Below are 27409 nucleotides of genomic sequence, written 5' to 3'. Positions count from 1 at the left end.
AATATTTTATGCAAACTTAGTTGACATAAAACTAGGTATCATGTATTATTTTCTGTATTAAATGCAGATACTAAAGAAATCTATTTCAAGGTTGTATGATCATGTAATTTTATTCAAACTGTATTAAATGATGTATTTAATATGTATAGTGTACCTTTTTATAACTGTATTTAAAGACCCAAAGAGGACCTAGTTATCCAGAATACTTAATATACAACTCTTGAACAATAAATATAGAAACACGTTTGACAAAAGCCCCTTTGGGCAAGTTGCATACATGTAAGCAGATTGCTGCAGATTAGATTTGACTCTCAACCAAGCCTGCAAGATGACAGAGAATTAACCTTTAAATCCACCTTCTTACCTAAAGAAGCCCTCATGCAAGGCTATGTTTATTTCTTACTCAAGGACATCCTAAATATGTCCTTTTACTGTCATCTATTATGCAAGTACAACTGTTTAAAATGTAATTATGTTAAGTAATACTTGTAAATAGAGTTCTCAACTTATTCATACAATGCATGTAAAATGTTCATAAATACAACCATCTCTGCTGTTACATTTCCCACATCAAATACTTATTATAAATACTTTCTATAAATGTATCTACAGTGAAAAGTACTTATAAAAATATACAGCATCAACTTTTATCAGATTAACGTGAACATTTAACTCAGAAAAAGGCTGTCCTTTATATCCAAAGTAATTTTCATACAACAAAGAAAAGAACCACTATTAACTATTCTTGTGCCGACTGTTTCTCTGGAAACATGAACTAAAGAATGTTTCAAGTTGTGTTGGAACTTGAAGAGGAAGATGAATCCAGTAAGTTTCTCAAGCAAAATACATTATTTACTTGTATATTTAGGATTACACTTTAAAGAAGGATTAATGTTCAATCAATGTTAAGGAGGTCAGAAACCACAGACAACATAAAAATCACATGTACATCTCCAGTAGAAAGCCACACACTTTATTTTTTAAATCAAAAATTTTAACAACCAACCAGATTTTTATAAGTGGAATTATCAATCACATCATATAACTAAAATTTAAAGTCACAATGAACTAAACTTTTTAAGGAGTAGGGGAGACAGTCCAGATATGGTTTACTTAATTCAAGCAAAATACATATTTGATAAAAGCTGAACTTCTCCAATAACATTTGAAAATACTTACAAAGACTAATACCTGAATATTAAAGTCTATATGACCAATAAGTTTAAGGCTATTACCTCTTGTTTAGTAAATTATAAATATGAATACATTAAAGTGTATGGCTTTAAACTAATAACAGAATCTTCCAAAACATCTCTTTACAAAAATCTGGCAATAACTGAAGTTTGGGATTAAAAAAATAAAGCAGCCAACTTCTGTGATGTAATGTCAATAAACTACATTCTTGTTTGTTTACATCCTTCCTACTTGTAAGTTTGCATGCCACGTATCTTTTGCATTGAACTGAAAAAAATATTTCTCTTATCTCATGAGTACACAGCCTACCACAAGAAAAAGAAAAATTTTAAAACTGAAGCCTTCTACAAAGATAATCTACCCAAATGGTCCATGTGAGTCACTGTACAAAAGGTATGCTTGCTGGCAGAAAGAGGTCTCCAGTCCCTAATTATGACCAGATTTCCAAACTTTCATCTTCATAATTCATGAAGAAAATCCATCTACGTCAATTTCAAGTTTCAAAGAAACAAGTCTTGAAAATATTCATCAAATTCCTCTTCCCTGAAAAAAAAAGAAAAGAAAAAGAAAAAAGTCAAAGAAAGTTCTGCTTTGGATCTGTACCTAGGAGATAATCTTTGCATGAAACAGACGTAGCAGACTTCTGATTAGAATCTGTAGCCAGTACAGATCATTTTGACTTACACACTACATTCCAATAACCTTCACATTTCCACATCTGTGCAACAGTAGTGAGTTGACTGTTAGGATTTATTTCTAAGATAATTAATGGTATAATAGGGGGTAAGACAGCAGTGGTATGGTAGTGGCTTGACAAGGTTCTCTTCCAGTGTTGTGTATGTCTCCTCTTTAAAAATACATTCTTAGCTTCACTACATGGAAGGAGATTTGACATAATTTTCAAATTTGACAGAATATTCATTAAAACACTCAGGAAAAATCTCTGCCATTGCAGTTCTGAATGGATACTTTATGTTTCACTAGCTACAAGTTCACTAGATCAAACTAACCGTGATTTTTCATCTGCTTCTGGTAGAGGACCTTTCCAAAAGTCAGCATCTGAAGGACCATCTTGTGCATCACTGTTATCTGAATCTGTCGAAAAATTTCAAGTGCTTGTGAAATAAATTTTAAAAGAATTTGTAATGGTTTTAAATTACATGGTGTATTGCTAGGAGCAAAGTTTAATTCTAACCATGAGAATAAAAAGAACACTTTATTTTGCATAAAGTGAAACTGAAAACATTTTCCAATGTTGGTCAATACAGCATCAAAAAGACTCTATGATATCATGAACTAATATTCTGGCCAAACATAACAACAATCATGTCAAAACATGATCATCAAATCATGATCTTGATACAACAGCAGCATAGCACTTTCTTCCGAAAATTAAGGGTGTATAATCACAAACCAGAATTACAATACAGTTTCAACTCATGATACCAAATTAATTAATTATTTTACTTCTACTTGAATGACAACTTTTCTCAATTTTGACTTTGAGTGACATTGTCAGAAAACATGGCTTACTACACAACTGTTCCATGAAAGTATACAGGAGTGAAAACAAACAAAAAAATTTTGTTATTGGAAAATACACCCTGACCTAAAAACCCCCAATCTTCCAACAGAGTTTTCCTGACAAAACAGAGACTCTGGGCATAGTTTGAATTGTAAGAAAACCGCTTCAGGTCTTCCTGTATCTAACTGGGAAAATCTAGGTGCTGAGGAAATTCCTAAAAAAATCTAGCACAGCAGAGCAATCAGTAGAAACACTCCATCCCTTTTAGACAGTCTGCAGCAAGAATAGGCATGACCAGGAGATGGGGCTTGTTTAATCAAAAAAGAAACTAGGAACTGGAATAACTGAGACAGGCAACCAGTGCCTAAAGAGTCACTGAAAGACTGAGGGCATCCACCCACAATGCGTAGGTCTCTGTGGTACTACAGGTGGTAGATGGAAAAGGCTTTCGTTGAAGCCTAGGATTTATTTTAAAATCTATTCATTTTTTGAGTACATACTAGCAACATTCCCTGAAAGGGAATGTAGTAGTTGTTATATCAGAAAAGTACTTTCTTTACACAGCACACATTACACAGCACATATTTGCATACCTGGACCCATGTAATTACTAACGATCTACCTATTTTTGCACCCTCGATTCTTTTCTGGAACAACCTGACCTCTCATTTTTCAGATTATTTCCATTTGGTTATCTGACCACATTTTTATCCCTTACTTAAACTTAAAAGATTCCCTTCTTCAAATTCCTAATAGTTTTTCTCCAAGAATTTATAAGTAATTATTTTGACCCTTTGTGCTTCTGCCTGTTTTCACACACCATTCTTATCTTACAAAATATTAAAACTGCCAGCGAATAAAACCAAGACCAATGGCAAATGACTATGAAATAACACAAATTATTACAAAACCATAAAATGCAGAAGATATTACAATACTTTACCTTTATCAGAATTATCTGAATCTTCTGAAGAAACGTGATCTGGAAAAAAACACCATTTAAAAAACAGTACACTTATTTCGGTTGTATCTGTTATCTTAAATGGCTTACAAGGATATTTCTACCACAATATATTACACGTGAACCTGTGCACATGCACGCCCACACCATACATTCAAAAAAAGCAAGCAAACACTTAAGTAAAAAGATTTTTTTTGCATGAGTTTAAAGGTCATCAGTTGGAGCTGATGTTATTCTGAGATCTGTGGTGTAAAAAGGTTATCTCATATTTCAAAAAGGCCTTCAAATCCAAAGCCTCAAGGAATTAAATACTTCGCAACTCTTTCTGGTATGCAATATCCAATTCTTGGACAAGTTTTCCTTGCAACACATATTGTTCAAAAGACTCTCCCTCTCTGTAAAAGACCAGAAATAGAACTTTTTTTCCCCTCCAGATTTACTTTTTTGTGCACCTTGCAGTGAAGAAAGTTACATACCTATATTTATACATAATTATCTATATCCATATATATATGTAGCTCTAGCAAAACTAAGATTCAACTAACCTATTTGAGTGCTTTAGAATTTGAAGGTTTAAAATCTATATTTACCTTTATGGACCTTTTTTTTGGACTTCTTTTTTGCTGAACAAGATAATTTTGTCTTCTTAGCTTTTGGCTCTTTAGAGTTTGGTGCAGCTGTGCCTCTTTTCTTGCATGCTTTAACTTCTTTCCTCCTTTAAAAAAATGAATGCACACCTTCTCTATTATATGTACCCCTCAAGCAACAGTAAATCTTAAGTGTTTAATTCAGTCAAACTGTTGTAATTTTTTCTGAAAGCAATCACTAAACTGAAAAAAAAAAATTAAAATTAAAGTAAGTACTTACTACTCTGCAGTTGACAGAGAAAATATTTGACTGTGCTTATTCTGAATTCAAATGGTTTTACAATTTTAGTTCCAAAAAGAAGCCAGACAAATCAAACTAATCTCAGTTAGTCAATTCTCCTTCTTAATATGTGCCCATACAGTGCTTTAATTAAATTCAATATGAATTAACTTTTGAAATGGATTAATTAACTATCTTGGATATATCCATCTAGGTGCACCTTTGATTTGTGCTACTTTAGAAAAAGACTCATCACTTCCTACCTCAAAGGTTTCCCTTTCATGTGCTTTTCAGATAATCGTATGGCTCAATTACTGAGCTATGCAACTAAGTTAATGCCACATCCAGATTCAGAAAATCATAAAAACTGAGTACCGATAGTAGTGGAATTCAGTGAGATTACATATAGGTACTAATAAAAAATAAATCTAATCTTAATCCACACATTTTATAGGCTAAAAATTCACAATTCTTCTCTCCTATTAATCAGTGATTCTCAAAGAAGAACAAAAACTGAAATTCAACATTTCAAAGCACAATCACTGGACTTACACATAAACCCAGTATTATTAAGAAAAGCATCCTGGCCCTTAAACACAGCAAGAGGGCCAATAAAAAAGAGAGTGTTTTGCATAAACTTTCAGAAAGGAAAAATAAACACTGAGCTGAAATTAAGCAAAGGAGACTTCTGTGGGGGTAGGAATGAGATTTTTCCAGTCTGAGGGGTTTTGTACCTTCATTACCGCAACAGTATCTAACTCTCAATGGTGTCAAGCCAGTGGCTTTCTAAGAACTCCAGAACAGTACCTATTTCAGTGTAAATGAAGTTCCATATAATCTAGCTGAATCTTCCCCATATTTTCTGTTCGTCATAACTGTAATCTATCAATAATTCAGCCCCCATACTTTTGAAATATTTCATTACCGGTGATGAAAGTTTAGTTTGTGGGAACATTCTGGACATAGTCCTGAAAAAGACAGAATGAGAAGATTACCGTCACGTATTTGATAAGCATAATTAACAAAACACATTAATATGTATATAAAACTAGATAGCACACTACCTTCCAATTTCAGTAGCTTTTCCTTCAAAACAAAAGTTACAAGGTAAATGCAGCCCAGGTGAAGAAAAAAAAAGGCTTCAGTACAAACCCAGATTTTACTAAACCTGGAGAAAGATCACAGGTTTAGCACTGGCAACTCTTTATAAAAGAGTATCAGTGTTTAGCACATACAGATATCCTGTTTTATGGATCTTTTTGTTCTACAGATCAAGTCACAGCACAAATCAAATTGTTCTACAATTATACTGAAGACTTGTAAGACTCTTAGAGCTTTGCCAGAGACCAACTGCTGTACACAGAGTGTCTTGTGCACAAAAGAAAAAAAACATGATTAGCTTGTTTTATACAAAGTAACTGTGTAATCTCTGGTAAATTTAAATATCTGATAAACATATTAAAGTGTACATAATATTGAATAAGAAAATCCCACTCAAGAGGCAAGAATGGAAAAGAAAGCGATTTAATGAAAGTTAGAATTAATTTTTGGAAGAAAATGTACGCATTAAAAATAAAATCAGGTGTGCAAGAAGTTGTCTGGTCCAAAGCCCTAAGGACTCCTAAGCCACATAACTGATTAAGCAATGACAATGATGAAACCCTCTTTGCAATGCAGTGTTGTTCATTAACACTGGACATGCCTGTATACAAAACAGCTTGTAAAGTTATTGTAATTTATGACACCATCAATTATACAGCATGAAGTGCTCAACCTGTAACAACTTTGTCATATATAACAGCCATTCTCTAAATCAAGACCATTTTGCTAAATTATCTCCTATTCAGTATTTCCCAGTTTGCATAAACTAATATTATCATTGGGCCTCACTCTATAGCTTTTAAAGCACAAGATATTGGTCTTCTTCTAGGCGTACATATCCTTCAAGGGAGGACTTACTCAATTTCACAAGTGCATTCCTCTTTTCACCATGTTCAACGTAACCAAAATTCACCTCCCAGCTCTTCAGGCCTTCTTTCTCATCACAGTGCTTATTTCCACAGGAAAACTGACCTTTAAAGAAGTCAGAAACAGCAAACCATGGCTCAGTGATTAACATGCATGTATCTGGTGTCTTTATTTCCAGTCTTGCTCAGGTTTTGCTTCTTGTTTTCTGTTTCTTTCTCAAGAAAAAAGCAAAACCTAAAAGTAGCACCTCCATTACTTGAATCAATCATACTTGTCTAATGCTGCTTATTTGCAAAGAAAGAACATAACTTGAACCGTGTTTTTCAATGTATATATCGAAGGCATATGTTAGGAAATAATAAGCCTAATACTGAACTCTGAAAAAGTGAATGTCACTAGGATACACCCTATACTTCCTTAGCAGAGGATGATGGATCAGGTGGTGTGACTCAGACATGCATCTTTCAAGACATCAAACTATTCAAAGTATCATGTACATACAAAATTAAGATGCTTATCTTCTTACAACCTTACTAGTTTATCTGATATACTAGACATGCAATTTGTATTCTAATCGTTCCATAAACACTTTAAAGAAAAGGAAAACCAATTCTATGAGAAATATGCATCAGCTTTAAAACTTCCTTGGGGTTATTAAGTTAAATACAACACTAAATTTAAAACTATTTGCACATAATCAGTGCTGGTTACACCACTGGGTTCCCCATATTGCATTAAGATACATATATTCCCTCTGCAAAAGAGTGATCTGTATGCAGAGCTGACTGTAAGGATACGTATTAATAGGCTCACAAGCAGGACTGTTGGTGAACGATTAACCTCAGAACATTCTGCTTAAGCTGCTAACTAATGGATTGGCAGTATCCTCAGATACTTCAATTCTGCAATGTAAAACCACTTGCAATGTTAACACTTAAACAAAAAACCACCAGGGCTCCCATTAAAAAAAAAAAAGGTTTCAAATTAATATACATTAAATATGTTTAACCCTATGTAAGATATGGCTGTCAGTACCCCATGTCATCAGGAATATTTTGCATCTATTACGAAGTAAAAATCTATAAGGAAAAATTTATATAATATAAAACTTTGGAACTTAACCAGACTCTGTTTACTTTATGTCTTCTGAAAAAAATCCCAAATCAAAGCAGGCAGAGAGAAAAGAGAGATCCATGAGTTTTATTTATGATTAGCTGCTCCTCTCAGTAGGTAAAATCCATTTTGGATATTCTACGTTTTGCATGTGAAACTGGATATGTTCACAAGAATGTAGTTGGAACAGCATCTTCAGATTGTAAGACAAGCAATGAATTCTTAGGTAAACCAGAAACTGACTATGTAAACCACCAACATTCCAGGCCCTTGAACATTTATTTGCATTCATGGTGACCTAAATCTTTAAAATCATGGTAGGGTTGGGTTTTTTTGTAGATCCCTGCTCCATGCCATACACGTGTATAAAAAAACAGGCTTCTCTTACCCTCCTTTCACACTGCAATCCCTATAACACATATTCAAACTTGATTAAACACAGAATTCCACCCTTTTTGAAGGCTTTTTCAGTAGTATTTACCACTCCAGTGCATCTGAATGTCATAAAAGCATTAAAAAAAATATTTTTGTCAAGTCAAAGGGAATTATGGGCCAGATTATTCAGTACTTGAAAACTGATTTTTCCCACAGTTAAATGTCCAAGAAACAAAGATACAGAAACCAGCATGCTGAATGGACAGTTACCTAATTTAATCAGCAAGAAAACTGTATGCCAAAAATTCCATTTCCATCTGAAGTATTGTGACCTTGCTACAAGCTGCAGGGTTATTGCCTTCATGTTCAGAATTATAACTTGCATAATCTAGCTGTTTAATGTGTGCTTTCAAAAACTATTAGCACCTTCTGCTTCTTGCAGAAGAGCTGAATAGGTGGCAAATGTAAGTCCTACAAGCTAAATGAAGTACTGAAAATTAAATATATTACAGAAATCTAGAGAGCCAAAAGACTGATCTTATTGTATTTTGATCAGAACTCAGATGTACCAGATCAGTACATGGATACATGGTGCACTATCCAGGTATTGACACACAGCCTATTTTCCATGGAGGGAATTACTGAGAAAAAATAAATGGAAACAGGTTGGAAAGAACATTTGTTTAAATAAAGTAGAGCATATCATATGTGTATTTATACATATATAAAATAGGCTAAGAAAGACACTACTAAGCTAAAAATAAAACAGTTCAATGAAATAGTGAAAAAAAAACTGACAGTAGATAAATTTTCAGGTATTAAACCCTATTTTGCCAAATAATATGCCTGGTTTGAGTATTTCAGTACTTAATCTACAAATACAAGTAAGTAGAAAACAGCAAATATATCCAAATGTTCAGCTTTGCTCCTTCTGCATATTGCTGAAGAAGTTCTATTTTACATCTACCCAATGAACTACAGAAAACTTTAACTATCTCCTTTTGTCTAAAACTCCTTCTATTTTAGAATTTATGCCATACCTTACTATTCATGCTTTGAAAGTAGAGTAAAAATACTTGGTAAGGCATGTCAAATATATCTTTTAAATAGCTTAAAAGCTTTTTATTTTAAGGATTTATTTTCAGACCAACTAAATCATGTACCTACTATTCACTGATTTATAAAATACAGTTTCTAACCTAACTTAAGATTTTAATTAAGAAAATGCCTATTATGTAGAACCATATATTGTAACTGGGAATGTATCGATACCATTAACCACCATTAAGGTTACATTTTAAATTTAAGGAGATACAACAGCAATCTCCAATATGGCCTACTTTCAGTACACCCACATCAAAGGACTGGAGTGAGAAGGAAAAGAAGAGAATGAAATAATCTGGCATTTACGATTTGTAATACAAGTGATACCCGTCCTTTCACTCATCCTGTGCCTTCCTCTCGACCTTACAAAGACAGACGTCAAGAACAAAGCAGCCAAGTGTGAGCTCCCCATTCCTGCGCTCCCTCCCTCACACACCCCTCGCCACAGCACACTCCGCCAGCAGCGGCTCCCACCGCCACTGTCACTGTCATAGCTAAAATAAGCATGTGCTCTCCCTTTTTTAACGCGAATTATCGGACAGGGAGGTAGTAATGCTTCGTTAAATTTAATTAAAGATATTATATTACTGATTTTTACTGAAAAATTGGAAAAGAAAGGCACTAAAGATTCACACCTTTTTAAAAAATGATCCTTTGAAACCGGGCTTGGAAAAAGCGTCTAATCCACGAGATACGGTTGAGTTCTTGCGCCCCTTAGCGGTGGCAGATGCTGCTTCTTCCCGAGGGCCGCCGAGGGGCTGCGGCGCCCAGAGCCGGGCAGCGGGCTGGGGCGGGGGCACGAGTCGCACGAGCAGCGGCCGAGGGGGCTGGGGCTGTTCAGCCTGGGGAGGGGGCGGCTCGGGGGGGCTTATCGCTCCCTGCAGCTGCCTGACAGGGGCTGTAGGCAGGGGGGGTCGGGCCCTGCCCCCAGGGAACAAGCGACAGGACAAGAGGGAACGGCCTCAAGCTGCACCAGGGGAGGTTTGGATTGGATAGGAGGCAAAATTTCTTCACTGGAAGGGTGGTGAAGAACAGGCTGCCCAGGGAGGTGGTGGAATCACCATCCCTGGAGGTGTTTAAAAAACCACGATGGTTAGGGACATGGTTAAGTGATGGACTTGGCAGTCCTGGGTGAACAGTTGGACGTGATAATCTCAAAGGCGTTTTCCAGCCTAAACGATTCTATGCTTCTACAATTGTACCCTTTCCATTAGGATTTAATTAAAAAGCTTGAAACTTGTAATTGTGCATTTTCTCCCACATTTTTAAATACAGAATACCAGATATTAAAAATGTACAATGGAGCTTTAAATTCTTTTTTCCATGTGAAGACTAACTCTTCATAAATAACTCATTTCTCATTTACTTTTAATTATCTTTTAAAAGCATTAAATAAAGCATATAACTATATCAAATACAGCTATCTGTTAATATAATCTACAGTGTTGAATGCAACATATGACTACAACTGCCTTCAGGAGCTTTAATCTTTTATAGCTTAAACCCCCCCAAGCATTACTGTTCACACTTCCTCCCGTGAAAGATAATTTAAAAAAAAAACAAGTGTATTTCTAACTTCCTGTAATATATTATAATAAACAGAGCTGTTTACAGAACTGTTCTGATCAACAGTATCACTCCATGCCATTTTTTTGGGTGCGCATGCATGACTTCTGGAAATGGTACATGTGTATGAAGATCTACCCACTGGATCAGCAGTACAGTCACACAATTTTCTTGCCTGTTCAGCTACTTGAAAAAGTCCATACACCTAGGCCATAGAATGGGGACCACTGTGCAAAGTCCAAATAACACATCAGTAAGAACTCACACACAGATGCAGCCAGAATCAGCTACTTGTTTAGAAATAGGATTTGGGAGACATGACAACCATTCCCACTGAAGCTTTCAAAATCAATTTAGCCTAAAACAAACATCACACATGGAACTTTAACTTTTGCAAAACAGCACTGGAGAACCTGTTAAGAAAATTATCTCCTTAGAAAAAGTATTGAGAGACTTCAGTTAAAGGTATCAAATACTACTGGAGTAAAGCAACTAAAAAACATAACCATGAAATTCTACATTATCAAATGCATTATGCTGGTGTTCATTACAAACCTGACCTTTTGAAGAAACCACATATTCTCTTAATTTTAATATACGCAGATCAGTGTGCAGTCTAGAGCTATGTGGCATGAAACAGCACAGTTAGAAGTTAGGTCAATTTATAGTCCATTATTATCTGATAAAGTTACTGTTTATTGTCCATTATTATCAACCTACTGGTATTGTCAGATACCGTTTAACAAAATTATCGCAAAAAGCAGCAAGAAAAGCATCAACAAGAGACATAATACAGAATGAAAGACAGCATTACCTTTTCCTGAAATCACTTCTTTCTCATGTCGCCATCTAAATCCAAACTGTTCAGATAAGAACCAAAATTAAACTGTGAATAGACAACACATTCAGTAATGTAAAGACTAATTTCAGTTGACTGATGCCCTGCATGTAGTTCATCCATTCAATTCCGGTTAGTAAAATTTAACTTCTTTCTCTGTTAATTAAAAATATCTCTCTGCCTCTGCTTACCAAAACGATTCCAATTTATACATGCAATTCAAATTCCAGTAGATGCTGTTCAGTACTGAACAACAGCTTCCTAAAAGGCTTCATAGCAGGCAGAAGAACAAATAGGAAATTAGGATAGACTCAATTTAATAGACACTTCATTGCAATTTTGTCCAGACTAAAAACCGGGAAAACCGCTAGAATACTAAAAAGTCATATTAGCAGGTATCGATGGATCACCTCTTACATCCTAAAGACAAAAAAACCCAAAACCCCAAACAACAAAAACCCAACAACTACGTTGTGCTTTTCTTTATGTTGCCCAGAAACTTTAGATCAGCCAACCCATCTACTATTTTTGCTTTCCAGTAGAATCTGCTTCATCCTCTCAAAATGGCAAGTAGCCTAGTGAAAAGACTGAAGATGGAAGGGAGTGAGAATAGCCTGGGAAAACAATTTTATTTCCATTAACAAGCACAAAGGGGATAGAACTCCAAGGAACACAACTTCTGAAAAAATGGCTATCTTGTTTTTTCATTTCAAATTCATGAACACAGGATGACAACAAGATAAAATTGACACTCTATAAGAAAAGCACGGAAGACTCCGAACTTCATGTTAAAAGATGGGGATGGAAGAAGCGGAAGAAAGGTTACAAAATAAAAGAGGTACCAAAATGGTTGCAAAGCCCATCTGTAGCATTTGAATTCCAAAGCTTCTTTTGGAATATGAAGCTTCTCTTGTTGAACCCACACAAATGTGCATTTCGTAGATACAGTGGCATAAATTCTCTAATGTAGTGGATTGATTTTTAATGTTTTTTAACCTAATTTGAAACACTGTACAGAAGTACAGTGCTCTGTGTTTTCTTTAATGTTGATTTTTAAAATAAACCATAATAATCCTTTATCTGAAGGGCAACAGCATGGAGTTCTCATGCATGAAGTGGTATGCGGTTCAAAGAACATCAGAAAAAACAGGGAAACAAAAGTTTTGGCTTTTAAGAAAATGTAGCCAAATATTTTGTCAGCACTAATTTTCCCCAGGTCAGTATATTACATAGAAGATGTCTATGAAAACTAAAAATCTGTACACAAAAAAAATATTTGCCTCTTTAAATCAGTCCAGTAATTTCTGAATTACTGTTATAACACAAACAAGGTTTTCACACCTACTGGTTTCACTGGTAAAAACATCCCAGGAGATCAGGTTCTGCTCTCATACTGTACATGATGACAGTTTGCTAAAGCTGGATCAGGTTTGGTCTACTCTACAAATCTGCGGTGTGGTCTGAAGTACATTATACTACTCAAACAAATATTAATCAATTGTAAAAACCAAGAACTGTGCTGAACAGTTCACTGAAAACAGAATGTAAAATACATCTGTAAATGTTGAACTCATGATGGTTGATCCAAAGAGTGATGGTAATTGTTTTTGCTCTTTTAAAGGGTATCTGCTGTTCTACAGGGTATTCTAATTCTGAAAAGCTTGTGATGCAAGTTTATGATTAAACATCAACAGTATTTTGGCATCAATTTTGCATGTGTGTGCTGCTGGCAATAAAGAGTAAAAAACAATCTGACCTTATCTGCATGTTTGCTTTTTCACAGTCCATCTGCTACTTCACCTATTACCAAGTTACCCATGCTCACTTTTGCTACTGAAGTAGACTTTTATACATATTTTGCCTCACAGTCTGAACTTGACAAGTATGATATAAATCAGATTATATCCTTAGAGAGTATTTCTGTAATGGTATCAAGAAAAATAAGCAAAATAGAAGAAAGGAGGGAGCCAGAACCACCTGTGGTACACCTAGGTCAAGAGTTGTCCTTATCCATGTCCATTTTTGCCAATCATTCTTCCACCAACAAATGGAAAATGACAGAGTGACCAAGGTTAAGAAGAAACAATAAAATAAAAAGTAAATACAACTCAATTCCTCTAACTAAGCTAAAATACCAAGAACAAATTAAACTATATAGGAAAACTAAAAATTAGGGTAGGTTCTTGAATAGTCAGCCTGCAATATTAAAGAATGCAAAAGCACTGTCAGCAGACAGCATTTATTGAGACTCATCTTCTTTGTTAAATGAGTTCAAACAAGATCCTAAATGAGCTATTTCTACAAGCCAGACCACGAACAAGTAGAACAACTCCAAAACAAATGCTTACAAGAGTATCAAATGGCTAAGTTAATAAGAAATGATAGTTTTAAAAATCTGAAAGACCATTTAATATCCATAAACAATAAAATTCCCAAATAAAATATGGACTGCTTGTGTAGCTTGCAGTGACTGCAGCAACAACTAACATGTCCACAGTCACCTCTTTCAGAAAAGCATAAATGTATGAATTTAGACAACGCTGTGGAAAAATACCATAGGTATTTTAAATATTTTTATTTTCACAGAAAAGCCTCCATGCTGAAAAACAATGACAAAGGCAAATTTATTAATATTACCAAGTGGAAGACAAGTTGGCCTAGAAATCTGAAAATGATCTGGAAATAAAAACAAAATAATAAAATTTATTCTGTTTAGCGACCAGGTGTCATGACAGATTTCATTTCTTAGCAAATAGGAGACATTTTCAATCTGTTAAGCTACAAAGCAAAGCACAGAGCCAGCAGATAAGAACCTTCCTAGGAAAATAAGACAACAAAGATAACATTTATAGTCCACCGCATATCAAAACTTACATGCAGAGCACTCTCCCTTACTGCACTGCAAACTGACAATAGAAGTAAACTACCTGACAATACAGACGGCCGTTTATCAGCCTCAAAACTTGCAGACAAGATGCACTGAAGTTTCAAAGACAACCTTGACCTAAAAAATTCCGATCTAGGGAAAATGTAAGGAGTAACAGACCCATCACAAGCAAGAGCTGTCAGAGCACACTCTTCCAGTGTCTGTAAGTAACCTCACACCAAGAGGGTCACCTTGGCATTTCTCATTAAGAAAGAGGGAAAAGATTTTTTGTCCTAACTACACAAAGGAAAGTGGAACCGTGGGTTACAGGGTACAATTTAGCTGTAGTGTCAGCAACTGAGATGAGTACAGGTGTGTGAGAACCACTGATGACCAAGCCAGACTAGCCATCAGCTAGGTGAAGTGGCCTGGGAGCAAGGAGGGTGAGTGGGTCTCCACTGGCCAGCTCTGGGTGTGACAGCACCTGTGTATCTGAGGATGAGTGCACAGGGGTGTCTGCTATGGGACATGGGGAGTCCCAACCATCTCCGCATATGTATGTGTATACGCCTGCACATATGTGAGTAAAACAGTCTGAAACAGCAACTGAAGCGCAGCTGTGGCCTCAGGGCTTCTTACTGTTTTCTTTCAAGCTTCAGTCTTTGACAAGGTGTTCTGCTTATTTTTCAGACCTCAAGGGAGCAACTCCCATGAAACTGGCCCTTATCATTATCCAGTACTTAGGAAAACTGCTTTTTCTCAGAAGAAAAGTTCTAAATGAGATCTGAGCAACAATCTCTATGCAGAGGTCTTTAGAAGAATCAGCTGGCTAGAAGATTTTGGCAAGTAGCAAAGTAATTACAGTTGTGAAAAGACACCTGACTACGTACGTACACGTCTCAATCTATGAGATATATATATAAAAACATCACAGAAAACTGATCTCCAACTTTACTTTGACAGGATATCCACCTAGCAGGATACAGAATCATAGAATAATAGAACAGTCCAGGCTGGAAAGGACCTAAAAAGATCATCTGGTCCAACCTTTTGTGGGAAAGGGAGTCTAGATTAGATTATCTAGCACCCTGTGCAATCACATCTTGAAAACCTCCAGTGATGGGGACTCTACCATGTTATGGGGAGGTTGTCCCAGTGAATGCATATTCTCACTGTAAAAGTTTTTTCTTACATTGAGACGAAGCATCACCATATAAAGTGTCAACAACTCTCATAAAAAAAATTGGCCAGCTGAGAAGCTTGTAATCCATGCTGCACCTCTCATAGCACCAGCACTGCAAAACAGAAGGCACAAGGGGCTAAAGATATCCCACTTCCAATTTCTGGAAATGCAGAAAAAGAATCGAGGCAGGAAAAATCTGAAAGCACAGACTGTATTCCATTGGTGTGAATGGGATCAGCAGCCCGTTTCTGACTTCCAAGAAAAAACCCTGCTTCGACATCCTTCCGTACCAAAGATGGGCATGGATAAATCAGTAATTGAGAAAAATCTCATTTCTTCTGTTTTTCTAAGAATTTCTAAGAAAGGACTCTCACATGATCAGAACATATTTGAAAACAGAAAGAATAACTTAAGAGAACAAATCACATGATAGAGCAGTTATGCTGAGTGGTGATCCCAAACATATAGAATGACTTATGAGCATCAATAGGAATTCAGAGTAACCTCAAAGTTAGGACAGCCACATTTGAAGTCTGACAAGGAAACACTGTTCACACAACACACACAAAAAAGAAGGAAACTGGGGCAGAACAGTTTCCCACAAAAGATAGCAAACATATGGAAACTTGGCAGAGCAGCGAAAGAAACAAAATCTGTAAGCATGCTCAAGGGAAAAAAATCAGTTGGGGGGTGTGGGGTGGAGGTTGAAGGATATGAAACAGCTACAGGAAAACAAAATCAAATTTACTCAAAAAAAAAGGACAGAAGACATTTTCAGCATTTTACTTCTTGTTAATTTTCATTCAATTTTTTCATTTTTCCAAATTTCTTGAGAAGGCTGTCAACTTTTCTCCCCAGTATCAGTTTAAGCTCAGTCCCTGCAAATATTTACTACTGAATGTAATTTTCACCACTACAAACAGTCTCAAAAAACTTTATATAGACAGTATTTGCAGGGTGGGGTTGTTACTATGTGCTAACAATGCTAAGACACATCTGAGTTCAGCAACACTCTCTGCAAAATCACAATAGAAACTTTGTGTATTCTTTTTGACTAAGAGGTTAGTCAAAAACTTAGAAATGACAGGCTGTTCCAGTTAAAAAGAAAAAGTGGTGCTGGAATCAGGCTGTTTCTCTTAAGAAATTCTATTTATTTATAAGGAACATGCAAATCCTGTTTCCATAAACAGAAAAGAACAACCAACGAAAGACACTGCTTTAGAACACTTTTCAAAATTGTTTCTGCCAGTATTCAAGTACAAAACTTTCTCTTTGTAGACTTTTTTTTTTTAAAAACACTAACATTCCCAGGGGTTTTTTTAAGCTTCATCTAGTGCTTCTCTCCAGGCAAACCTCTCTAGCCTTCTCTCCTTAACCTCTCTGTATTTTCTGCCTTTTTTACACACAATGTACCTCTTCATAGAACACCACTGTGACAGAAATGCTCCTGTTCCCACAGAAGCACTTTTTTGGGGCAGTGACAATGCTTGGATTCAAACTGCTGTTGCTTATTAAATAACTTGACAAGTTCTCACAACTCTTTTTCTAGGGAAGGGGTACTAACATTCTGGTTTCACAACATATCCACAATCACGAGGCAATTTTTAAAAAAGGAAATACTTTAAAACCAAGATGATTTACAACAATGAAACATACCTTATTCTCTTTGTATCTGCTGAGATCTGCTATACAGTATTCTTTGTACAATTTATCGTAATACTTCTTTGCAAGCCTCTTCTCCCTATAGCAAAAGGTATTATTTTTTATTAAATATAGAACATGATACAATTCATGTTACATTGTAATAGCATTAACAAGATAAAGACATGTTTCATCTGAGGAATGCTATTTGCAGAGCTAGAAATGTAACAGAAATACGCTTATTGAGCTAAGGGGTAATTTCCACAAAACTGGAAAAACACATCTAAAACATATCTACAGCACAAATTAAACTATATTTTTTCAAACTAGGCCTCCTTCAGAGTTTAGAGACCAGTCATTTGGATCTCAGAGAATGCACAAATATCTCTTGGTTCCTTCTGTCATCAATTCATTTTGCTACTGAGCAATATTACAACATGAAAGACTTCCTAAAGGTCTTTCATTTTTAAATGCATTAAGGATCAAAGAATGATCACTAATTATGCACAGTAATTCTTAATTAATAGGGGACACCACAAATTTAGTACAAGTGATCTAAAAATAACGTGGTCTAGAATAGTTCCAGGTACCAATTCATGTCTGCTTCATCATCTTCGTCCCACAGGAATCTATGGTTTTCTCTAATAACATCAAGATCCGTCTTGTCATTTGCTCTAAAAAAGGACACATTGTTTTTAGTACAATGTAACATTAAAATGAAAAGTCAGTCAAATATTAATTTGGTAAACATTAAGTATTTCACAGTTGTGATCTCCACCTCACTGCATAGAGGAATATATTGCTATGGAATAAAACTACCAAAAAATTTATTCCCTGGAATACCTTTTCCCAAATGAAAAGTCGACAGTGGAAAATGGCCACTGAAACTGTGGATAACTTGATCCTGTCTGAAAATACCTTTTATACTTCTTATTGAAGACAGTAATGTTAGAGGGCAGTTACAGATAGCTCTAAAGAAGGCTATCATTATTCTGGACAATGGATAGCAATTCTGCACATTTCAAAAGTATTCCAGATTGTTATTTTGAAGGTACTGCCAGATATTTCTCAATGTACCCTCAATTAATGCTCACCTGTCATCTTTCCTTTTACATAACAAAACAAAAATAATTCAGCTCATGCTAAATTCTTACATTAAAATCTGAAAACAAAATTAAACAAGGCAATTCTGTGTTCTGGATATTTACAATGACTGTAGTCACTATTTGTGACCAAAAGAATTAGTAATTTGGTACATAGCCACATCCTCCTCTCCCCTCAAAGCTATAAAATATATTTAATGACTTTATATAACAGGGGAGCTTTGTGGGCATGAGGGGAAAGACTGTTAATGGTTCTTACCCAGAACGTCGGAAATCCTCTATTTTGCCACCATAGTATAAAATGTAGTCATTCACAAACTTTTTATGTCTTTCATACTGAATAAAGCGATTAAGGACTGTTTCAGAACTTTTATTTTACCATAGCTTAAAACAAACAAAAAAATAATTAAAAGGTTTTATATACTTAACAGAAAGAAGGTTTTTTTCTCAAAAACAGTTCAGTAATTTCCAGAAAGAAAGGAATCAATTAGCAATTTTTACTCAATAGCCTCACATAAAACCTACTTTCTCTTTCAAGGCAATTTCATCTTTAAAACCTCATTCCGCTGCCAGGCCTTTATAAACTTGTCTTCCTTTATCAAATATGCTCTGTATGTATATACATAGAAACTGGGTCCATTTTTCAGCTGTAATTTAGACAACAGCTTCTTAGTACTGCCGTTATGGTTTGAAACAGGTTTGTTTTTTTGTATTATAGTCTGGCTACTAAACAATTTATTACATTTTACCATCAACATAGAAATAAAAGTTATCTGCTTCAGTTTGGAGATGAAAATCACAGGAAAATATGTAATGCCTTTTTTAGAACACTTTGGCCTCAGAGACATGATTTAAAACACATTTTGTAGCATAATTTGAGAAAAAATACCTAATTACCTATTCAGAAAATGTGTCTCCACAAGTAAAAACATCATATATGGCTACTTAAAAATATTTCCAATTAACCTGTATGGTGTTCCTGGAGCAGCAAATTAGGAAATATATTATCTCCTGGTACATATCCTGGCAATGACTGCATCAATACGAATAATTTGTATCAACCTACTATTCTAACATTCATTATAATTTTATTGAGAAAATATTTTATTTTCCAAAGGCCCCCCAAAAGTTAATTTAACTTCAGTATGTGTCTTTTTTTTTTCCTCTTTCCACCACAACAGAAGAAACAGAGAAGCAAACACAGAAGGTTCAACTAGCACAATTAAATATGTTTAACACAACATACTATCTTGTGCTGCCATTCGAGTTACTGGGCATAAAAATTGCATAGCAGTAAAGGTTTCAAATAGAAAACACTCAAATTATCAGAAAGTCATTAAAGTCTCTACACAACGAATTTTGCAGTCATTCCAGAATATAGGGGCTTTTCTGTGGCTAATGAGTGTCAGTGGGACCGATTAAGGTATGTCCCCTTTACAAGCATACGATGGCTTATGGAGTGTCTGACCAAATTCTAAGCAGGTTACGAGAAGTTACTTTCTGTTTACTGGAGCTTCCAGATTAAATTAGTCTTTACTTTCCTATTTATTAACTGTTACTGCTGAAGAACAGCTATTTAAACAAACAAGGAACTGATGGTATTTCAGATACATTCAGTCAAAACATGTAATGACTGTCCCAAGTCAAAACTAAATAAAAGGAGAAAGACTGTATTCTAAATAAAGTAGTAGTTATAAAAGCAACTACAAATTATGCATGAAATATGATTAAGAGATTTCAAAAAAACATAAACCAAAACTGCACATGATATTAAACAGGCTTACATTAGAGCATCTGTAGAAGATATTCCTGGAGTTAAGGCTGTTTTGAATAGACTTTTAAATTAACTAATGCATTCTTAAATTTCCAGTAGAAATTTATTTGTCCACCCATAATAGCAGTCTTATATAAAATTATATTCTGTATTTATATAACTGAAAGAGCAAAGTGTCTTTGTGCCAGTCTAAATAAAATTCACTGCATATTAATTTTGTCCCAAACAGGACAAATAAGCATATAGGAAGAATCTGGAAATGCCTCTACTGAGAGGCATTCTTAGAGACATCTTAGCAACAAAAAGAAGCTAATTTGAAGAATGACTCAGTATCTGGTGCTGCATTGTCAACTGCTGCGGTAACTGAGAAATCCCAGTATTTCACCATAATGAATAACCTGTGCCCCACCTTCAAAGCTGAAGAAAAATGCAATAGAAGGATACGGCATCCATCGCTATCAAATGAAATCTTCTTTTTCTTGCTTCTTCCCTGTTAATAATAAATGCGTTTGAGTGAGAGATATCTTCACATTAAGGGGGAAAATGCCTCACAAAAGCAATAGATAAAAGATACCTATCCCATTCTTCAGCTGCAAATTGTCTGTGAACCACACTGCCTTGTTTAGCTTTTTGGAACGGCTTTATCAGAAGGCCATCTTCTTTTACACTAAATGTAGGGGGGCAAAAAGGAAGAAAAGTTAGTCAAGAACTTTGCATAAGCAATAAAATTTCCATAAGCCAAACTCTGCCACTAACTTGAGTAACAAACACTGTTATATTGCCAGTTTCTATGTGAATAAAATCAAGTTTCAGAACCAACATCAGCTTAGATTTTACTTCATTTGCAGTCCTAAATCTGAAAGGCTTTTGCTTACAGTTAGCATTTAAAGAAAACTGCTTAAAACAGCAATTTGTACTACTCATTTTTACCAATATTATCAGTATAGAACCACAATGAAAAACCCTAAAGATTCCTCCATTTCAGTCCACATTTAAAGCCCTCTATAAATCTCAGCTACACAGCCAAGCAGGAACAGGAAGGACAGTACGTTCACTGAATAAGACTGACTGCTAGTAACCCTATCCCATCCTTTCATGCCAATGTCTCAACACCTCATTAAACAGCTCTGCTTCTCATAGTATAATCACAAGAATCACTAATTTAAAACTTAAGTACTTGTGTTATGAACCATACTTGTCAGTGGCCAGCTAAAAATACTTTCAAAATTCAACAAAGTAATTGAAAGTTAAATAAAAAGTGATGCATTTTAGCTAGTAAAAGGTATATTTAGTTAGTTTCATTCCTCAATAGAAGTAAAAAAAAGATTTTTCCATGATTATGTGCTGGCAGAAAGAATGGAAGTCAGAAACCTGTAGTAAGCAAACCACGGAATTTATATTTCAAGGTATGGAATATAGGACTCTAGAAACTAAGGGTATCATTAGCTCAAAAGGATCTGTAGGCATAAAATTCCCACAAGGAGACTCTATAAAACAGCAATATGGAGAAAACTTAAGACTACCATTTTCCTGAAAGTGAAAACAAATATCATCGTAGAGCAAGCAAAGGATTTATACATATACAGTGAACCCACGTAAGAGCCCTACTGGGAATCAGCAGTAGTGTGCCACAACAAGTGTAATGATGATATTTTTGAAAGGCTCCTGATGGTTAGTTAATATTCCACCTAAAAAGTGGAATAGTATAATGTGTAATGGCCTTTTAAAGAAACTAAAAAAACTAAAACTGAACAAAACCAGTCACTGTTTTAACGGAGAACAGATATATTTATTTTATAAATGGAACAGCACAGTACCTGCTGCTATTCCAATGATTAAAACACATTTTTTTTTCCCCCCAGAAAGCAGTCAGACACTACAAAACCCATTCTTTCAATTTTACTACAAAGGAAAATATGCAAGAGTCCTAGGAAAGTTTCCAGAAAGCCTTCTTAAATAAAGTCCAATAACGGAGCAAGGGAGAAACAGGAAAAGGTAAGAAAAATATATGCATAATGTAGGCAAAATGTTCAGTACTGTGCAGAAAGCATCACAGGACTATAGTGCCAAAGCAGGACAAAGCAAAATAAATACATAAATAAATTAAAATCTTCACAATATAAAGAGATCAGACTACAAAATTCAAGGTCACTAATCGTACGAGCCACTGACAGAATTGGCAAAGGTGATCTGAGGTAAGAGACATGTAGTTACATTTCAAGGACTGAGTACAACACAATTCACCAATCCCCAGGTCTCTTCACAAATTAAAAAATAAACAAGTAGCATCAGTTCTTCACTTCCTGCAAGCAGGTGTTTTATATCTACAAAGCCTGCTGCCACTTGGCCTTTTCTGCCTTGCTCTCTTAGCAGTTCCACATGTCCTGAAAGATCACTGTGAAGTGAACACCACAGCCAAACCCCAGCAGCTGATACTAACGCTTGGAAAAATGAAACACTCTGCTCCGAGAACTGAGGGGCATATAGACACCAGATGGACATGGCAGAACGGATTCTAATCAGCTGCCCGTGGGAGATGACATGCTTTGGCAAGCCTGACATGAGGAGATGCAGAAATCTGAGAGATTTACATGTTTTTTGAAAAATCAATACCAGATTTTACATACCATAGCATGATCTTCTATACACAGTAATAGGCCATTTGCAAAAAACACATAATGAAAAGTGTGGATTCTGTACTACATTACCTTTTAGTCTTTTGCACAGACTTCTCTCCATTCTCCTCATCACTAAAGTCAGAATCATAGTCTCCATGGCCACGTGCCTGAAAATAGTAGACAACACAGTCAATATATCTGCTAATGTAATATGGACATGGCATAACTAGAAATCAGTACTGTCCATCATGTGTAAGTAAATTATACTTATTTACATAATTTAGAAATATATATAAAAAAGAAAAAGATGAAGAGAATCTTTCTATAAAAAAGAAAAAGATGGAGAGCAAGCAACTGCAAATTCTCACGTCCAAACCAAATCAAACCAAATTCAATAGACAATGCAGAGTATATTCCAAATAACACAGGGCAAAGACATTGACAGTTTGTCAAAAGATCACTTTATAAATAATTTATATGCAGATGCCCCCATATTTAATCTTCACATAGATGCAGATATCCAAAAGTATGATAAACATTTTTGGTCTTTACTTTCAAACAATCTCCCTTATATAAGAAAAAGGTGAGTATTTTCCCCAGGAGCTACTCTTTCAGAGGGCTGAAGGACAGCAACAGATGTGCCCACACCATAAACAAACAATGAGAACATAAGTTTCTTAGGCTGTGGTACAGCATTTTAGATCATTAGGTCTTACACTGGTGTCTGGAAAGCTGGTTGAGGCTAGGACTAAAACACAAAATAAGATATGCCTGCAAAAATGTACTGTCTAATCAGCACAGCATTCCTACTGTGAAATGAAATCTTTTTCCCACATACTTCGGGACTACAACATCAAATTAATGCATATAAGAAAACCAAAATAGCCCATTTCTTAATGCCATCAGACAATTAAGCACTGACTGATGTCCAGATCTACCACCTCCACTTTTCAAGGCACAGTTACGTGTCCAATTCTTTCAGCAGAAGTAACAGCTTAAATAGATCCCACCTCTTCTCCCTCACTCCTACTCTGGTACCCTCCTTCCAATTGCTCAGTCACAGTTGTGAAGCTACACATGAACCAGATCAAACAACGCACACAAGTTACACAGGATCCTATCCAAGGAAGATTATTTTAACCCAGATACGCTTCCTGACAGCCCATTCAGAGCCCCCCAGCCAGCTACACCAGGCAGCTGGAGGGGTAGCACAGGAAGAAAGCAGCCAGAGCTGAGAACCGTGTAAACCAGCGCCAACACCAAAAAAGCATTTACACAACTGGAACATGTACACAACAGAGCTAAAAACAAGAGGGATGGTTATTGTATGTTTGCATGAGGAAAGGTTTTGACACAAACTTCCTAAGTATCGGTGTTGCTGATTCTTACATTAGCTACAATCATATTTCTCCTCAGACAAAAACCCGAGAAAAACAAACTGCAAAAAAGACACGTCTTCAGGATGATTTTGGTGAGGTGCCTCCTCTTGATGTAAATGGCTGCCAGAACTGCCATGCTGGAGAGTCAACTGTATCCCCTTTGGACATCAACCACTGGTCTGTATCATGCAGAGTATGTAAAACACTATCTTCTCACACTGATGGTAAAGGATTGACTTTTAAGATTTTTTTTAAAATTACTTTTAGTAATAATAATAAACTGTACCTTTTTTCCTTGCTTCAACACTGCAGTGTTCCTTCTACCCTTGAACTCTTCTGAAGAAGACATAGCTCTCACATATATATATATATATGTATTAGAACAAAAGCAAATCAGAACTGTCTGATTTACCTTAATGTTTTCTATTTCCCAGGAGACACAAAAATTATCAGCTACCAAAAAGAAGTGCAGTGTATGTCTGCAGTGTGTGGTGTAAGTGGGCCTCGTACACCGCCAAAAGAGCAGCAATGATGCAAAGTCCTCCCAGCACAGGCCCATGATAATCCACAGTCCAGATGCAGGTCTCCTAGCTGAGGCAGTTCTACTAGCAAGTCTTTCACTACTTTCATTAGTGAAGCTTATGTGGTCTTTAAAAAAGGCTGAATACATTATGAGCATGCAGCAAATACATTTATACTTGGCCTCTAAATTTTAAGAATACCATGGTAATCCAGGAATGTTTTAAATGGCAGAAGTAATGCTTCCCAGACAAACACTGAGAGCTTTCTTCACATTCAAAAGGGAAGAAAGTCCAAGCCAACACAATATGCATGAAAGTCAACATGAGACAGACGATGCGCAAGAACAGGCAAGAAGATAAAACCTCAAATAAAAGGAGATTTTCTCAAAGTGGCTGCCCTTGGATGATGGGGCCCAGGAAAGTAGGTATACTCAGTAATCAGCTCCCAACTGATTCTGGGAATGACTCAAAAACAAAAGATGCAAGATAAGCTGCTCCAACAGAGTCATACCATAGGGCTCTCAAAAGTTTATGACTGCCTTTTGTAAAGCTGTGACTGTGAATACAAGGGCAGGCATGGCTAAGGACTGGGTCCTGAGAGGCTGCTCTTCTGACAGGAAAGCTCTTCACTGCTTCAGCCATTCCTCTGAATTGCTACAATCACTCAAAGATAAATTCAGAGAGAAGAGTACAATCCATAACTGATGTCCTGACACTTCTAGGTCACTCCTTCATAGCCAACAGCAGGACGGACAGGTACTGTACCGCAGCTGGGTTTGACATCAGCAGCTCCAGCAGTGCTAAACACCACTCTGGGAGACCAGGACTGAACAATTACTAACCTGATGCCTTAGGATGATACCAAGATAACCTTTTAGGTAAAACATAAAAATTAACTCAATCAAAGAATCCCATCCATAAATTAATCTTTTTTTTTTTTTTTTGGAAGGACATTTCAAGACTAATTTCTCTCTTCTCCACAGAAAAAGCCAAAAAACAATCCCAAGTAAGGAAAATGTATTTAACTGTAGTAAAAAAGGAGCAAATACCAAAACTTTGTGCCCAAGCTAGTAGATTTTTAGAGAGGCATATGTAGGCATGGATACACAACATTGGAAAGAACATTTAAAGTAACTACTTTCACTATTTGATAAACCCTGATCTTTGCTTTGATGGAGTTTATCAGGAATTCAGGATGCTTTTAGTAAATACCAAATGTTTTATCAAAACATGGACCTGAAAGCTACATAACTTCAATGGTACAGCAGTGTGCTTTGTCAGTTGCGCCAACTTTGAACTTTTTTTTCCCCCAAACAACAGAAGAAACTGAAACCACAAAACTAAAACAAGTACCAATATGCTTTGGGATACATTTAAATCACTGACATTTAAGTAGTCCCAACATCCTGGATTAATTGACAGCAAAGCAACTGGAGATAGAACCAAGCCCACTAATTTAGGGCTCCTAAAAAATCAACTTAAACACAGTAAATGTACGAATACTATACACAACTGTTGGCAGATAGAGATGTCAACTGTTGATGTCAATATAGGACACTGTGGACTCCCCAGCACTGCATTTACAGGAGGCATTTGCATCGGCCTCCTTTAACCCTCTCTTTAACCCAGTGAAATGGCTACATTGTAGTTCATGTTGCCTCCTGATCACAGCACGCAGCTGAACAGAAAAAGACAGTTCGGGTTTTTTTTAAAAAAAAAGAAGGCAAAACAACCCTACACAAAAAATCCCTACTGGTGGCTCCTGATCTCAGCGCTACTCTTGCTATTCCCCTCACAAGTGTCACTCCCACCCTTCCTTTTATCTGCCCAGCACACGGGCCTGTGCTCATGTCTGCTCACAGCCCGGATGCGGCCCTAACCAGCCCGGAATGCTTGTTTTGGTACCAGCTGCTCTGGGAGGGCCTGAAGGGAGCGTGGAATCCAGAACTGGGCTTGAGGAGCTGTCCTGCCTGGATAACAGGGGCCATGCGGAGGGGCAGCATGCTTCGCTGCAAAATGCTCTTCCCACCTTGATGCCTTTGAGGCTTTGCAACCCCCACTTGGGGGTAAAAACCTGACAGTATGTACAATTAGCTTCAAATCCACTCTTCTTGTCAAACCACTTACAAGGAGTATTTGCATATACCCTACAGCAAACACCCTTAACAAAGAGAAAAGACACCCGCAAGATACTGTCCCTTTATTAAAGCTCTACAGCTATGGAAGAAGCAGGAGCGGAAGGTAGGGAGCAGCAGACCACGACAGTGAGGACTGGAGCTTTGTAGAGCTCCACGGAGAAAAACCGCACGGCACACCGGCCCGCCTGGGTCCGACAGGCCTCCCGACAACGCCGCCGCGCCCCGAAAACCGGCGCGGCCCCGGCCCACCAGAGCCGGCCCGCCGCCACCGGAGCAGCCAGGGGCACGGGCCGCGGCCGCCGACTGCCCGCCGCGCGCTGCCGGCAGCTCGGCCCTTTCCTCGCACAGGCCCGGCCTGGCCGCTCCGCCGCGGTGGAGGCCGCGGCCTACGGCCGAGGCCTATCCGCCGCCCACCGCCACCGGGCCCCCTCCGTCCGTCCTTCCCTCCCTCCCCAGCCCCACTCACGGCCGCGGAGAGGCGCAGCTGGCTGGGCACCATGGCGGCAGCGCGGGAGTGTGCAGCCGGCTGGGGACACGGGCCAGAGCCGCCGCCCGGCCCTGCTCGCCGGCCGCGGCGCTGCTCCGCGGGCCCCTCCCGGAAACCGGGAGCAGAGGCGGAGCGGGGCCGCGCCTGGCGCTGCCTCCTGCGGCCGCCGGCGGGCGGCGCGGCGCGGG

At 37.0% G+C, this 27409-nt stretch overlaps 2 protein-coding genes across 2 annotated transcripts in view; one reads left to right on the top strand and one right to left on the bottom strand.

The window, feature by feature from the left end:
- Window positions 1–952: 952 nt before the first annotated feature.
- Window positions 953–27365, bottom strand: LOC308070132 (protein FRA10AC1). Its single transcript, XM_080403577.1, has 14 exons — window positions 27201–27365; window positions 22787–22863; window positions 20653–20745; window positions 20523–20568; window positions 18564–18640; window positions 17792–17875; window positions 17217–17301; window positions 11488–11533; window positions 6507–6620; window positions 5473–5515; window positions 4271–4395; window positions 3663–3701; window positions 2205–2289; window positions 953–1737 (listed from the first exon to the last, which is right to left on the bottom strand). The coding sequence occupies exons 1-14, from the start codon at window positions 27231–27233 to the stop codon at window positions 1695–1697; spliced, it is 990 nt and encodes a 329-aa protein (XP_080259703.1). The 5' UTR covers window positions 27234–27365; the 3' UTR covers window positions 953–1694.
- The window catches only part of LGI1 (leucine rich glioma inactivated 1), a 35752-nt gene continuing 31212 nt past the window's right edge, over window positions 22870–27409 (top strand). The window contains exon 1 of the mRNA XM_080403566.1: window positions 22870–26837. The gene's annotated coding sequence lies outside the window, so the exon portion shown is untranslated. The remainder of the gene's footprint in view (window positions 26838–27409) is intronic.

The sequence above is a fragment of the Falco punctatus genome (assembly GCF_963210335.1).
Source record: "Falco punctatus genome assembly, chromosome: 9".
NCBI lineage: Eukaryota > Metazoa > Chordata > Aves > Falconiformes > Falconidae > Falco > Falco punctatus.
This window is presented reverse-complemented; position numbering and strand designations above follow the sequence as displayed.

Excerpts from the sequence above, each read along its gene's own strand:
- LOC308070132 (XM_080403577.1), bottom strand. The coding sequence starts at position 27,233 with ATGGTGCCCAGCCAGCTGCGCCTCTCCGCGGCC. Across the intron at positions 18,641-20,522 it reads ATTTGATAGCGATGGATGCC|TATGAAAGACATAAAAAGTT; the intron begins GTATCCTTCTAT and ends CGCTTTATTCAG. Across the intron at positions 1,738-2,204 it reads GAAGCAGATGAAAAATCACG|GGAAGAGGAATTTGATGAAT; the intron begins GTTAGTTTGATC and ends TTTTTTTTTCAG.